Below are 12,246 nucleotides of genomic sequence, written 5' to 3'. Positions count from 1 at the left end.
TTATTGAGAAAGTCTTTTAAGATTTTTAGTGACCAGTCTATTCTGAAGAAATTTTTTAATTCTTTTATTCAACCTTGTTTTGAGTATAGTTCTCCTGTCTGGTCGTCAGTTGCTGATTCTCATCTTGATATTAATCTCTGGCACAGTCGTTCAATTAGTTTGTTATGCATGTTGCATAAGATTTTTCATAATTCTGACCATCCTTTGCATTCAGATCTTCCTGAAAAGTACCATCCTGTTCGTAATACTAGGTATGCAGATAATTCTAATAGTCAAGCCTTCTCCAGTATGAGGCTCAATACTACACAGTATTCTAGAAGCCTTAATCCAGCTGTGACCAAGTTGTGGAATAATCTTCCTAATCGGGTAGTTGAATTGGTAGAACTTTAAAAGTTCAAATTTGCTGCAAATGTTTTTATGTTGAACAGCCTGACCTATGTCTCTTTTAAAGTTTATATATGAAAGATCTGTTTTAATGTTGATACTGTTCATAAAATATTTGATTTTAGTTGTTCATTAATTCTCACATAGTTTATTAATTTCCTTATTTCATTTCTCACTGGGCTATTTTTCCCTGTTGGAGCCCTTGGGCTTATAGCATCTTGCTTTTCCAACTAGGGTTGTACCTTAGCTAGTAATAATAATAATAACACCAAGTAATACAGTCACTTGTTCAAAGGCCTAATGCTGACTCCATTCTTACGATGGCCTTATTGTCGGAAGTTACCACCATTTTCGCTGTCTTGTTAAGTGACATTTGCTGTTATCCTTATATTCTTCTCATCCTTTTTGATGTGGCGATCCCTAGATTTGCTGATGCTGTAATAGCGGATATTTTCTGCATAGTTTCTCCCTTCCCTAAGCATGTTGAAGAGTTCCATCTTATCTACTATAGAAAGCATCTTTCTCCAATGATTGGGTTTACTGCCAGAAGACTTAGAAGGTGCAAAACATTTAGCTGGCCGCGTATAGCTTAAAAGTACAGCTTGAAAACAGTTAAAATGTTATTTTTATTAATAAAATAAATTTTTGAATATACTTACCCGGTGATTATATAAGCTGCAGCTCTGCTGCCCGACAGAAAAACTCTACGGTCAAAATACGCCAGCGATCGCTATGCAGGTAGGGGGTGTACATCAACAGCGCCATCTGTCGAGCAGGTACTCAAGTACTCCATGTAAACACAGAACCAATTTTCTCCTCGGTCCACTGGGTCTCTATTGGGGAGGAAGGGAGGGTCCTTTAATATATAATCACCGGGTAAGTATATTCAAAAATTTATTTTATTAATAAAAATAACATTTTTCAATATTAAATTTAGCCGGTGATTATATAAGCTGATTCACACCCAGGGGGGTGGGTAGAGACCAGCATTACTTGTTTACATTATTATGAGCTAAGTATTTTGTATTTCATTTTAGCAGTTATTCAAAATAACAAACATAAAATAAATAAGTACCTGGTAAGGAAGTCGACTTGAACAATTACTCTGCCTTTTTAAGTACGTCTTCCTTACTGAGCCTCGCGATCCTCTTAGGATGCTGAGCGACTCCTAGGAGCTGAAGTATTAAGGGTTGCCACCCATACTAAAGGACCTCATCAAAACCTCTAATCTAGGCGCTTCTCAAGAAAAGAATTTGACCACCCTCCAAATCAACCAGGCTGCGAAAGGCTTCTTAGCCTTCCGGACAACCCAAAAAACAACAATAAAAAACATTTCAAGAGAAAGATTAAAAAAGGTTATGGAATTAGGGGAATGTAGTGGTTGAGCCCTCACCCACTACTGCACTCGCTGCTACGAATGGTCCCAGGGTGTAGCAGTTCTCGTAAAGAGACTGGACATCTTTAAGATAAAAAGACGCGAACACTGACTTGCTTCTCTAATAGGTTGCGTCCATTATACTCTGCAGAGATCTATTTTGCTTAAAGGCCACTGAAGTTGCGACAGCTCTAACTTCATGTGTCCTTACCTTCAGCAAAGCATGGTCTTCCTCATTCAGATGGGAATGAGCTTCTCGTATCAACAGTCTGATATAATAGGAAACTGCATTCTTTGACATAGGTAAAGAAGGTTTCTTAATAGCACACCATAAAGCTTCTGACTGTCCTCGTAAAGGTTTAGTTCGTCTTAAATAGAACTTTAGAGCTCTAACAGAGCATAAGACTCTTTCTAGTTCATTTCCAACCAAATTAGAAAGGCTTGGAATATCGAACGATTTCGGCCAAGGACGAGAAGGTACTGTAGTTCGTTTTTGGCTAGAAAACCAAGCTGTAAAGAACATGTAGCCGTTTCAGATGAAAATCCGATGTTCCTGCTGAAGGCGTGTATCTCACTGACTCTTTTAGCTGTTGCTAAGCAGACGAGGAAAAGAGTCTTTAAAGTGAGATCTTTAAAGGAGGCTGATTGTAGCGGCTCGAACCTTTCTGACATAAGGAATCTTAGTACCACGTCTAAATTCCAACCTGGTGTAGCCAAACGACGCTCCTTCGAGGTCTCAAAAGACTTAAGGAGGTCCTGTAGATCTTTGTTGTTAGAAAGATCTAAGCCTCTGTGACGGAAGACTGTTGCCAACATGCTTCTGTAACCTTTGATTGTGGGAGCTGAAAGAGATCTTTCCTTCCTCAGGTATAATAGGAAGTCAGCTATTTGGGTTACAGAGGTACTGGTTGAGGATACTGATACCGACTTGCACCAACTTCGGAAGACTTCCCACTTCGACTGGTAGACTCTAAGAGTGGATGTCCTCCTTGCTCTAGCAATCGCCCTGGCTGCCTCCTTCGAAAAGCCTCTAGCTCTCGAGAGTCTTTCGATAGTCTGAAGGCAGTCAGACGAAGAGCGTGGAGGCTTGGGTGTACCTTCTTTACGTGTGGCTGACGTAGAAGGTCCACTCTTAGAGGAAGAGTTCTGGGAACGTCCACCAGCCATTGAAGTACCTCGGTGAACCATTCTCTCGCGGGCCAGAGGGGAGCAACTAACGTCAACCTTGTCCCTTCGTGAGAGGCGAACTTCTGCAGTACCTTGTTGACAATCTTGAACGGGGGGAATGCATAAAGGTCTAGATGGGACCAATCCAGTAGAAAGGCATCTATATGAACTGCTGCTGGGTCCGGGATTGGCGAGCAATAATTTGGGAGCCTCTTGGTCATCGAGGTTGCAAAGAGATCTATGGTAGGTTGGCCCCATGTGGCCCATAGTCTCTTGCACACATCCTTGTGTAGGGTCCATTCTGTTGGGATGATTTGACCCTTCCGACTGAGGCAGTCCGCCATGACATTCATGTTGCCTTGAATGAACCTCGTTACTAGAGAAAGGTTTAGATCTCTTGACCAAGTGAGGAGGTCCCTTGCGATCTCGTACAACGTCATAGAATGGGTCCCTCCTTGTTTGGAGATGTACGCCAAGGCCGTGGTGTTGTCTGAGTTCACCTCCACCACCTTGCCTAGAAGGAGGGACTTGAAGCTTTTCAAGGCCAGATGAACTGCCAGTAGCTCCTTGCAGTTGATATTTAACGTTCTTTGATTCGAGTTCCAAGATCCCGAGCATTCCCAACCGTCTAATGTCGCACCCCAGCCCGTGTCCGATGCGTCCGAGAAGAGAGCGTGGTTGGGGGTCTGAACAGCCAAGGGCAGACCCTCTCTGAGGTGGATGTTGTCCTTCCACCAAGTCAGTGATGACTTCATCTTCTCGGAAATGGGGATCGAGACCGCTTCTAGCGTCTTGTCCTTTTTCCAGTGCACAGCTAGGTGAAATTGAAGGGGACGGAGGTGCAGTCTCCCTAACGCGATGAACTGTTCCAGGGATGAAAGCGTCCCTATCAGACTCATCCACTGTCTGACTGAACATCGGTCCTTCTTTAGCATGTTCTGGAAGCATCCTTGGGCTTGACTTGTTCTGGGGGCCGACGGAAAAGCCCGAAAAGCTTGACTGTGAATCTCCATCCCTAAGTACACTATAGTTTGGGATGGGACCAGTTGGGACTTTTCCATATTGACCAGGAGACCCAATTCCTTGGTCAGATCTAGAGTCCACTTTAGATTCTCCAGACAGCGACGACTGGAAGCAGCTCTTAGAAGCCAGTCGTCCAAATAGAGGGAGGCTCTGATGTCCGCTAAATGCAGGAATTTGGCAATATTCCTCATCAGTTTCGTAAAGACAAGAGGAGCCGTGCTTAGGCCAAACCACAGGGCTTGAAATTGGTAGACAACCTTCCCGTAAACGAACCTTAGATAAGGTTGGGAATCTGGGTGGATGGGGACGTGAAAGTAAGCGTCCCTTAGGTCTAAAGAGACCATCCAGTCTTCCTTCCTGACCGCTGCTAGAACAGACTTTGTCGTCTCCATGGCGAACGTCTGCTTTGTGACAAAGACATTCAGAGCACTGACGTCTAGCACCGGCCTCCACCCTCCTGTCTTCTTTACCACTAAGAAGAGACGGTTGTAGAAGCCCGGGGATTGATGGTCCCGGACTTTGACTACCGCTCCCTTTTCTAGTAAGAGGGAGACCTCTTGCTTCAAAGCTAGTCTCTTGTCCTCCTCTCTGTACCTGGGAGAGAGGTCGATGGGCGACGTTGCTAGAGGGGGTTTGCGTATAAACGGGATCTTGTACCCTTCTCTGAGCAACTTCACAGATTGTGCATCTGCGCCCCTTTTCTCCCAGGACTGCCAGAAGTTCTTGAGTCTGGCTCCCACTGCTGTCTGAAGAATGTGGCAGTCAGACTCTGCCCTTAAAGGACTTGGTACCTTTCTTCTTAATCCCTCGTCTCCCTTCGGCACGAGCACCTCCTCTGCTGGAGGCTCTGCCACGAAAGGGCGGAATGAACCTGGACGCTGGAGTGTCCATCCTGGGTCTAGACACGGTAGGCAAAGGGGTGGCTTTGCGAGCAGATGACGCAACCAGGTCATGCGTGTCTTTCTGAATCAAGGAGGCAGCAATCTCCTTTATCAACTCTTCTGGGAAAAGGCACTTTGAGAGAGGAGCAAACATAAGTTCCGATCTCTGACACTGAGTTACTCCAGCTGACAAGAAGGAGCAAAGGTTTTCCCGTTTCTTGAGGACCCCGGAAACGAACGAAGCCGCAAGCTCACTGGAACCGTCCCGTATGGCCTTGTCCATGCAGGACATAATGAGCATGGAAGTATCCTTGTCAGAAGGGGAGATCTTCCTGCTCAACGCTCCCAAACACCAGTCCAAAAAGTTAAAAACCTCGAAGGCTCTGAACACTCCTTTCATCAGATGGTCTAAGTCTGAAGGAGTCCAACAAATCTTGGAGCGTCTCATGGCTAGCCTGCGGGGAGAGTCTACTAGGCTTGAGAAGTCGCCCTGGGCAGAGGCAGGAACTCCCAAGCCGAGAACTTCTCCCGTGGCATACCAGACGCTCGATCTGGAAGAGAGTTTCGCAGGGGGAAACGTGAATGCTGTCTTCCCAAGGTGCTTTTTGGACTGCAACCATTCTCCCAACACTCTTAAAGCTCTCTTAGACGAGCGGGCGAGGACGAGCTTCGTAAAGGCAGGCGCGGATGACTGCGTGCCTAAAGCGAACTCAGATGGAGGTGAGCGTGGGGCCGCAGAAACAAACTGATCGGGATACATCTCCCTGAACAGTGCAAGAACTTTCCTAAAGTCCAAGGAGGGTTGCGTGGTCTTGGGTTCGTCGATGTCCGTATGCGGGTCGTCAATGTGTGCAGCGTCGTCATCATCAGAGAGTCCATCATCTGAATACTGAGGAGGAAGCGGCAAAGGAGTAGGAGTTGGCTGGTCAGCTGAGTCCGGCAGCACGGGTGCATGCGTGACTGCACCGGACGCAACGTCATGGAACTGTTGCCCAGTCTGTGAGCTGGCAACTACCATAGCAGCGCGGGGGCGCAAAGCGTCTACTCATGACTGTCTAGTCTGCTGTGGGCGAGTAGTGGTAACCACACTGGGTTGCGGAGGTTGACGCACAGCGTCAAAACAAAACAACTTGGGTTGTTGTTGTAACTCGCGAACGTCAACGGATGGTTCCGTGCGTCGCTGAACGTCAACATGCGGCTGGCAGCGCATGGGTGGCGGGACTCTCACAGCTGGAGTGCGGAGAAGGTAGCCTCAGCGTCCACTGGACGCACAACCGTGGGAGGTTGTAGGCTAGCGGTTGGTGCAGCGTCAACCTTCTCCGCACGAAAGTCCTGCATTAATGACGTCAACTGAGTCTGCATGGTCTGCAGCAAAGACCACTTAGGGTCTACAGTAGCAGGTGCGGCAACAGACGGAGTTACTGCCTGATGCGGTACCGCTTTGCCTCTCTTAGGAGGTGTGCAGTCATCGGAAGACTGCAGCGAGTCCGAACTGACCCAGTGGCTACAACTGGGCCGTTGGACTTGCGCGGAAGGGACCGACTTGCGTTTAAGAGGCCGTGAGACCTTGGTCCATTGTTTCTGCCGAGAAACATCTTCCGCAGACGAGGAATAAATGGGCTCTCTCGTCTTCTTGTGGGTGGGACGATCTTGGATAGATACGTCCGAAACCACGGAGGGAACGTCTGTTCGCTGATTAAAGCCTCTCGAACCCTTTGGTCGTACGACATTGCTTCTCCCCTGGGCTTGGGAGCTTGCAAGAGGTCCCGGACTAGGAGGACGACAGGCACGAACAGACGAACCCTCAAGCGCAACACTATCCACAACACTTTCCACAACACTACCACTCACTTTGACACTACCCACTGCACTCTTACCCTTCAACTCCTTGACGTCTGCCATGAGTTGGTTACGGTCACTCGCCAATGACTCGACTCTCTCACCCAGAGCCTGGATGGCACGCATCATATCTGCCATCGAAGGTTGTTGAGTGCTAGAAGGGGGATCAGGAGCAACCACTACAGGGGAAGGAAAAGGTTGTGGGGCATGAGGAGAGGAAATATCAACGGAGCGAGATGAACTTCTCCTGACTCTATCTCTCTCTAGCCTACGTGAATATTTCAGGAATTCGAGAAAATCGAATTCCGAAAGCCCAACGCATTCCTCACATCGATCTTCCAATTGACAGACTTTATCCCGACAATTGGAACAAACGGTGTGCGGATCGATAGAGGCCTTCGGAAGACGCTTTGAACAGTCCCTAGCACTACACTTTCTGTATTTAGGGACTTGAGAAGGGTCAGCCATCTTGAATTAGTCAAAGGGGAATTCAAAATCTATCCAAAGTCGTCAACAAATAATCCAAAATCAATAAAAGAAAGCAAGGATGTATTGAAGATAACCTCTGCAAAGCGAAAGCTAATAACTAGAAATGTGTACTTCACCAAAATCTGTGAAAACCAATCCAGTAAGCAACAGCGAATTTAGTAGGTCTTGCCGGTGGCACGACAGAGAGAAAATTGGTTCTGTGTTTACATGGAGTACTTGAGTACCTGCTCGACAGATGGCGCTGTTGATGTACACCCCCTACCTGCATAGCGATCGCTGGCGTATTTTGACCGTAGAGTTTTTTTGTCGGGCAGCAGAGCTGCAGCTTATATAATCACCGGCTAAGTTTAATATTGAAAAAAAATAGTCCAAAATCACAAATTTTTAGAGTAATTTTCTAAAGTAACTTGTATTTTTACAAGTTACACAAATGTGAGTTTTTTAATTAGTTCCATTGATTCAACCCAAGATGGAGCTGGTCGTTAAAACTTGTTAAAGAGTGGTTAGCCTGATGGTGAAGGGTGCGGGTGAGGAGCCCTGCACCCTTTACCAGCCGGAATAGCTTCACTTTTGACCTTTTGGCCAAGGAAAGAGAGTGGTGGCTGAGGAGAGAAGTTTGATTAAAAACTCTGGTTTGTATGACTTGAAACTATGGTTCTCTAATCAAGATGCGATGTACGTGTATTGAGGGTGCGATAGGTTCACTACGATATGGTGAGAGATTACTGTACTAAGAAAAAATTCTTTATAGAATAAGAACAAGATTATCATCTAATACTGCTTAGTAACAGAATTTTAGACACCTTTAATTTTCTAGTTCTGATTAGCAGAGACAATGCGGCCACTGGTACTGGAAATGAATTGAAAGTGTTGGAAACAACCAGTTACATGCAATCTTTGACATTTCATGGTTATTTTGTTCTTTATGATAATCATAGCCAACATAGTTGTTAATAATAATAATTGAAAGCGGAGAGCAGAACAGTGACAATAAATTGCTATTGATTGCATAGGCATGAAAAGAAAACTTGATAAAGGAGGATGAAGACCCAAGAGTATATAGAGAGGAAAGAGAAAATAAGAATAGCAAAAAAGAAAATTTGATAGAGGAAGATGAAGACCCAAAAGTATATAGAGAAGAGGAAAAAAGAGAAAATAAGAATGGCAAAGAAACCGGTGTATGTGTAAACCATGAGACAAACTGAAGAATTGTCCATAACAGAGGTTACAGAGGGGAAAACTCAAGAAAAGAAATAAAAGAAATGATAATGGCATTGCAAGATCAAGCATTACGAACAAGATGCAATCAAATAGCAATATAAAGAACTTTATGGGATGCATTATAAATGCACTAACCTTAGATCGTGCTGTTTCATGTGTCGACGTAAAGCAAATTTGGTGTTGAATTTCTTTTCGCAGGCGGAGCAAGTAAAAGAACGAGGACGGCGGTGTATAGTCTGTACGTGGTTCCTTTGCACAGACCGTGTCTTGAAAGAGGCTCCGCAAACTTCACACAGGAAAGCACGCTCCTCAGAATGCGTGGCCTGAGGATAAAGAAAACTATTCAGACCTAAGCATCAAGTCGACACGCACAAATACTCATTTAGCTCTTTGGGCAACAAATAATTACTGTATACTAAAGGACAAGTACTATGTAATTCATAGACTCTCCTTAACCCTTTTACCCCCAAAGGACGTACTGGTACGTTTCACAAAACTCATCCCTTTACCCCCATGGACGTACCGGTACGTCCTTGCAAAAAACTGCTATTTAAAATTTTTTTTTGCATATTTTTGATATTTTTTGGAGAAACTTCAGGCATTTTCCAAGAGAATGAGATAAACCTGATCTCTCTATGACGAAAATTAAAGCTGTTAGAGCAATTTAAAAAAATATATACTGCAAAATGTGTTTGAAAAAAATAACCCCTGGGGGTTAAGGGTTGGAAATTTCCAAATAGCCTGGGGGTAAAAGGGTTAAAGTAAAGTTTCTCACCATATGTTCTTTCAAGTAGGCTGAAGATCTGCAAACTTTCTGGCAAATGGGGCAAACAAATCCATAGGGTCCCACTTTCCCACTCTTGCTGCTTCCAACATTCTGATAGTGAGTCACATGATGCTGTCTGAAATACCAATCCATGATAAGTTTCATCAATAGGAAATCTGTGTAGTTTCTAATAATGAACAACTATTAACATTTTAAGGAATAGGTACTCCCATATTACCAAAGTACTTGGTGACCAACGATTCAAAGTTATGACGGCCTCTAAGACGGAGAAGAACAACCAGACATTATTTTCCTAATTGTATTTTCTATGTTCGGTATCATATATAATCTTAATTTCGTAAATAAATTGATAGTTTATAAAGCAAGTTTGAATTTCCATATGACTTTTCTTTCCAAAGATAGATACTACATATGTACATAGTACTATATTTCAAAACTCCTACTACGCAGAACCACTAAGAGCAAAAATGTAATTGAATTTCTTTTTATATCTGATTAGCTCTATATTTTAACATAACATTTTTAAGAAATTAAAAAATCTTTATAAAGTATAAACAGAATAAGCCTCAATATTACTATTAGCAATGTGGATACAGTAAAATTAGTGTGAGCCTTTACGGATAGAGGGAGAGAAACAGCCAACCATTAGGAATTCACGCATTAGACTGCTATGGGTTGCGGGCGGTGGCTTATACAAAAAAATATGCTATGATTCAATCAAAATAAGTTCACCTTACAGAATGGAATGGCATTTTGAATGATCTTGTGCATGTGAATTGGTAACAATTGTATAGTGTTGAGCCCATTGTTCTCTTGAACAAGAATCTGGTTAACACAGTTGATAGGCGTATCCCTTTTTGTGTGTTGAAATATAGTTTAGATGTTATCGCTATTGTTATCATTATGAATATCATCACTAGCTAAGCTACAACCCTAGTTGGAAAAACAGGATGCTATAGACCATATGGCTCAAGCAGGAAAAAATAGTCACTCAAGAAAGGAAACAGAATAGTGTGCCTGAGTGTACCCTTAAGCAAGAGAGCTCTACCCTAGATCAGTGGAAGACCATCGTACAGAGACTATGGTACTACCCAAGACTAAAAAACAATAATTTATTTTGGACTGTCCTTCTAGAAAAGTGGCTTACCATAGCTAAAGAGTCTCTTCATTAGCTATGGTAAGCAACTCTTCTAGGAGATAGACACTCACAAATCTAACCATTGTTCTCTAGTCTTGGGTAGTGCCATAGCCTCTGTACCATGGTCTTCCACAGTCTTAGGCTCAAGTTCTCTTGTGTGATAGTACACTCAGCCACCCTATTCTAATTGTTTCCTTATTTCTTTTCCTCACTGGGCTATTTTCCCTGTTGGAACCCTACTTCTTATTATGGCATCCTGCTTTTTTAACTAGAGTTGTAGCTTAATCTTATTGTAGACTCTGTAAGGCCTAGTGCCCTCATGGCAGTTACTTAGGGGTCTTAGCAGCATTCCTTTGGTCCGTAGCTGAACTTCCTTAATATCCTTCAACTTACCTCTGTTCCTTTTTCCTTTCCTACATCTTGTTCTCCAACCTCTACTTAATAGTATGACTGCAGGGTTTCCCATAGTAGCTCTTGGTGCTGCAAAGCCTCACAAGCCCCAGTGCTGGGTTATATACCGGCAAATTACATAAATCCAAAAATGAAAATTTCTTACTTTAGGGGAAAGCATTAACCCTTTTACCCCCAGGCTATTTGGAACTTTCCAACCCTTAACCCCCATGTATTTTTTTTTTCAAGCACATTTTGCAATATATATTTTTTAAATTGCTCTAACAGCCTTAATTTTCATCATAGAGAGATCAGGTTGGTCTCATTCTTTTGGAAAATGCCTGAAGTTTCTCATAAAGTTATCAAAAATATGCAAAAAAAATTGTAAATAGCAGTTTTTTGCAAGGACATACCAGTATGTCCATGGGGGGTAAAGGGATGAGTTTTGTTTAACGTACCAGTACGTCCTTTGGGGGTAAAAGGGTTAATTAAATTTTGCAAAATTGAAAAATAAAATAAATTGTGATAAATTCTTGAGCTATCGATCAGTAAATTTGAATCTTTTATAGTCTTACAAATTTAGAGGCTTACTTGAGAGCATCTTGTCTTTTGAACGCTTTCCCACAAATATCACACTGGAAAGGTCGATGGTTTTCATGAACGTTTTTGATGTGACGAAAGAAGTGTTCTCGTCGCATCGTCTTGTAGGAACACTGGAAAAAAAAGGAGTCTTATATTTAATACATTCATTCATACATCAATAGCCTAATTACTATGAACTATAAACCTTCATATCGAACTGTAAAAGAACGACTCATCTCTCTTATTTATCTTGGAATATCACAAAGGCAACAAATCAAAATGTAATAAAAATACTTTATACCACTAAGCATAAAGAAACTAGAAGCAATCTACACAAAAGGGATTTTGACGAAGGAAAAATCTATTTCTGGGGAGAGACCTGTGACACCCAGTGAAAAGGGTCCTTCTTTACAATTTTCTAATATAAATCTTCCAAATATACTAGAAAAAGATAAAAGCATGGAATGCAGAGGTGACAACCGTCGCGCGATCACCTTGTGGGTGTCGTGTATTTAACAAGGGCGTGTGTAAACCACTATTCCCAGGCTGTCTTCCATTTAGATAATCCCTTCATCAAAGGGGAGGGCCATATTAGGTTTTCATTTGTATTTCTTGGTCTACCACTTGATAAAAAATACACTGAATCAGTCAAAATTAAGTGAAATCCCACAAAATTATTTTAAAAACTACACAATTATATAAATCTGTTTTCATAACGATACCTTGAAATATACTAAGGAGAAAACAATGACTATAATTTCCTATATGTTTAATGTCTTCCCATAAAGTGCTTAAGTGTCAATTAAGTCATCCCTTAGAAATTATAATACAAAAGTCACGGTTACTATAGTCAATTTTTTTTAGCGATGTAGATTTGCACCGACTCGCAGCGGTGCCCTTTTAGCTCGGAAAAGTTTCCTGATCGCTGATTGGTTGGACGAGATAATTCTAACCATTCAGCGATCAGGAA

The 12,246-nt window shown here is 42.7% G+C and overlaps 1 protein-coding gene across 2 annotated transcripts in view; it reads right to left on the bottom strand.

Moving 5' to 3' along the window:
* LOC137614395 (uncharacterized) overlaps positions 1-12,246 on the bottom strand; it is a 71,125-nt gene that overhangs the window by 26,251 nt on the left and 32,628 nt on the right. For both annotated transcript variants that reach the window (XM_068344192.1, XM_068344191.1), the window contains exons 9-11: positions 11,286-11,407; positions 9,155-9,281; positions 8,515-8,702 (exon numbers count right to left, since the gene is read on the bottom strand). In XM_068344192.1, the coding sequence (XP_068200293.1) occupies positions 8,515-8,702; positions 9,155-9,281; positions 11,286-11,407 (437 nt within the window). The remainder of the gene's footprint in view (positions 1-8,514; positions 8,703-9,154; positions 9,282-11,285; positions 11,408-12,246) is intronic.

The sequence above is a fragment of the Palaemon carinicauda genome, chromosome 20 (genome assembly GCF_036898095.1).
Source record: "Palaemon carinicauda isolate YSFRI2023 chromosome 20, ASM3689809v2, whole genome shotgun sequence".
In the NCBI taxonomy this organism is placed as follows: Eukaryota; Metazoa; Arthropoda; class Malacostraca; order Decapoda; family Palaemonidae; genus Palaemon; species Palaemon carinicauda.
Note: the sequence above shows the minus strand (reverse complement) of the source record. Positions and strands in the feature narration are given on the sequence as shown.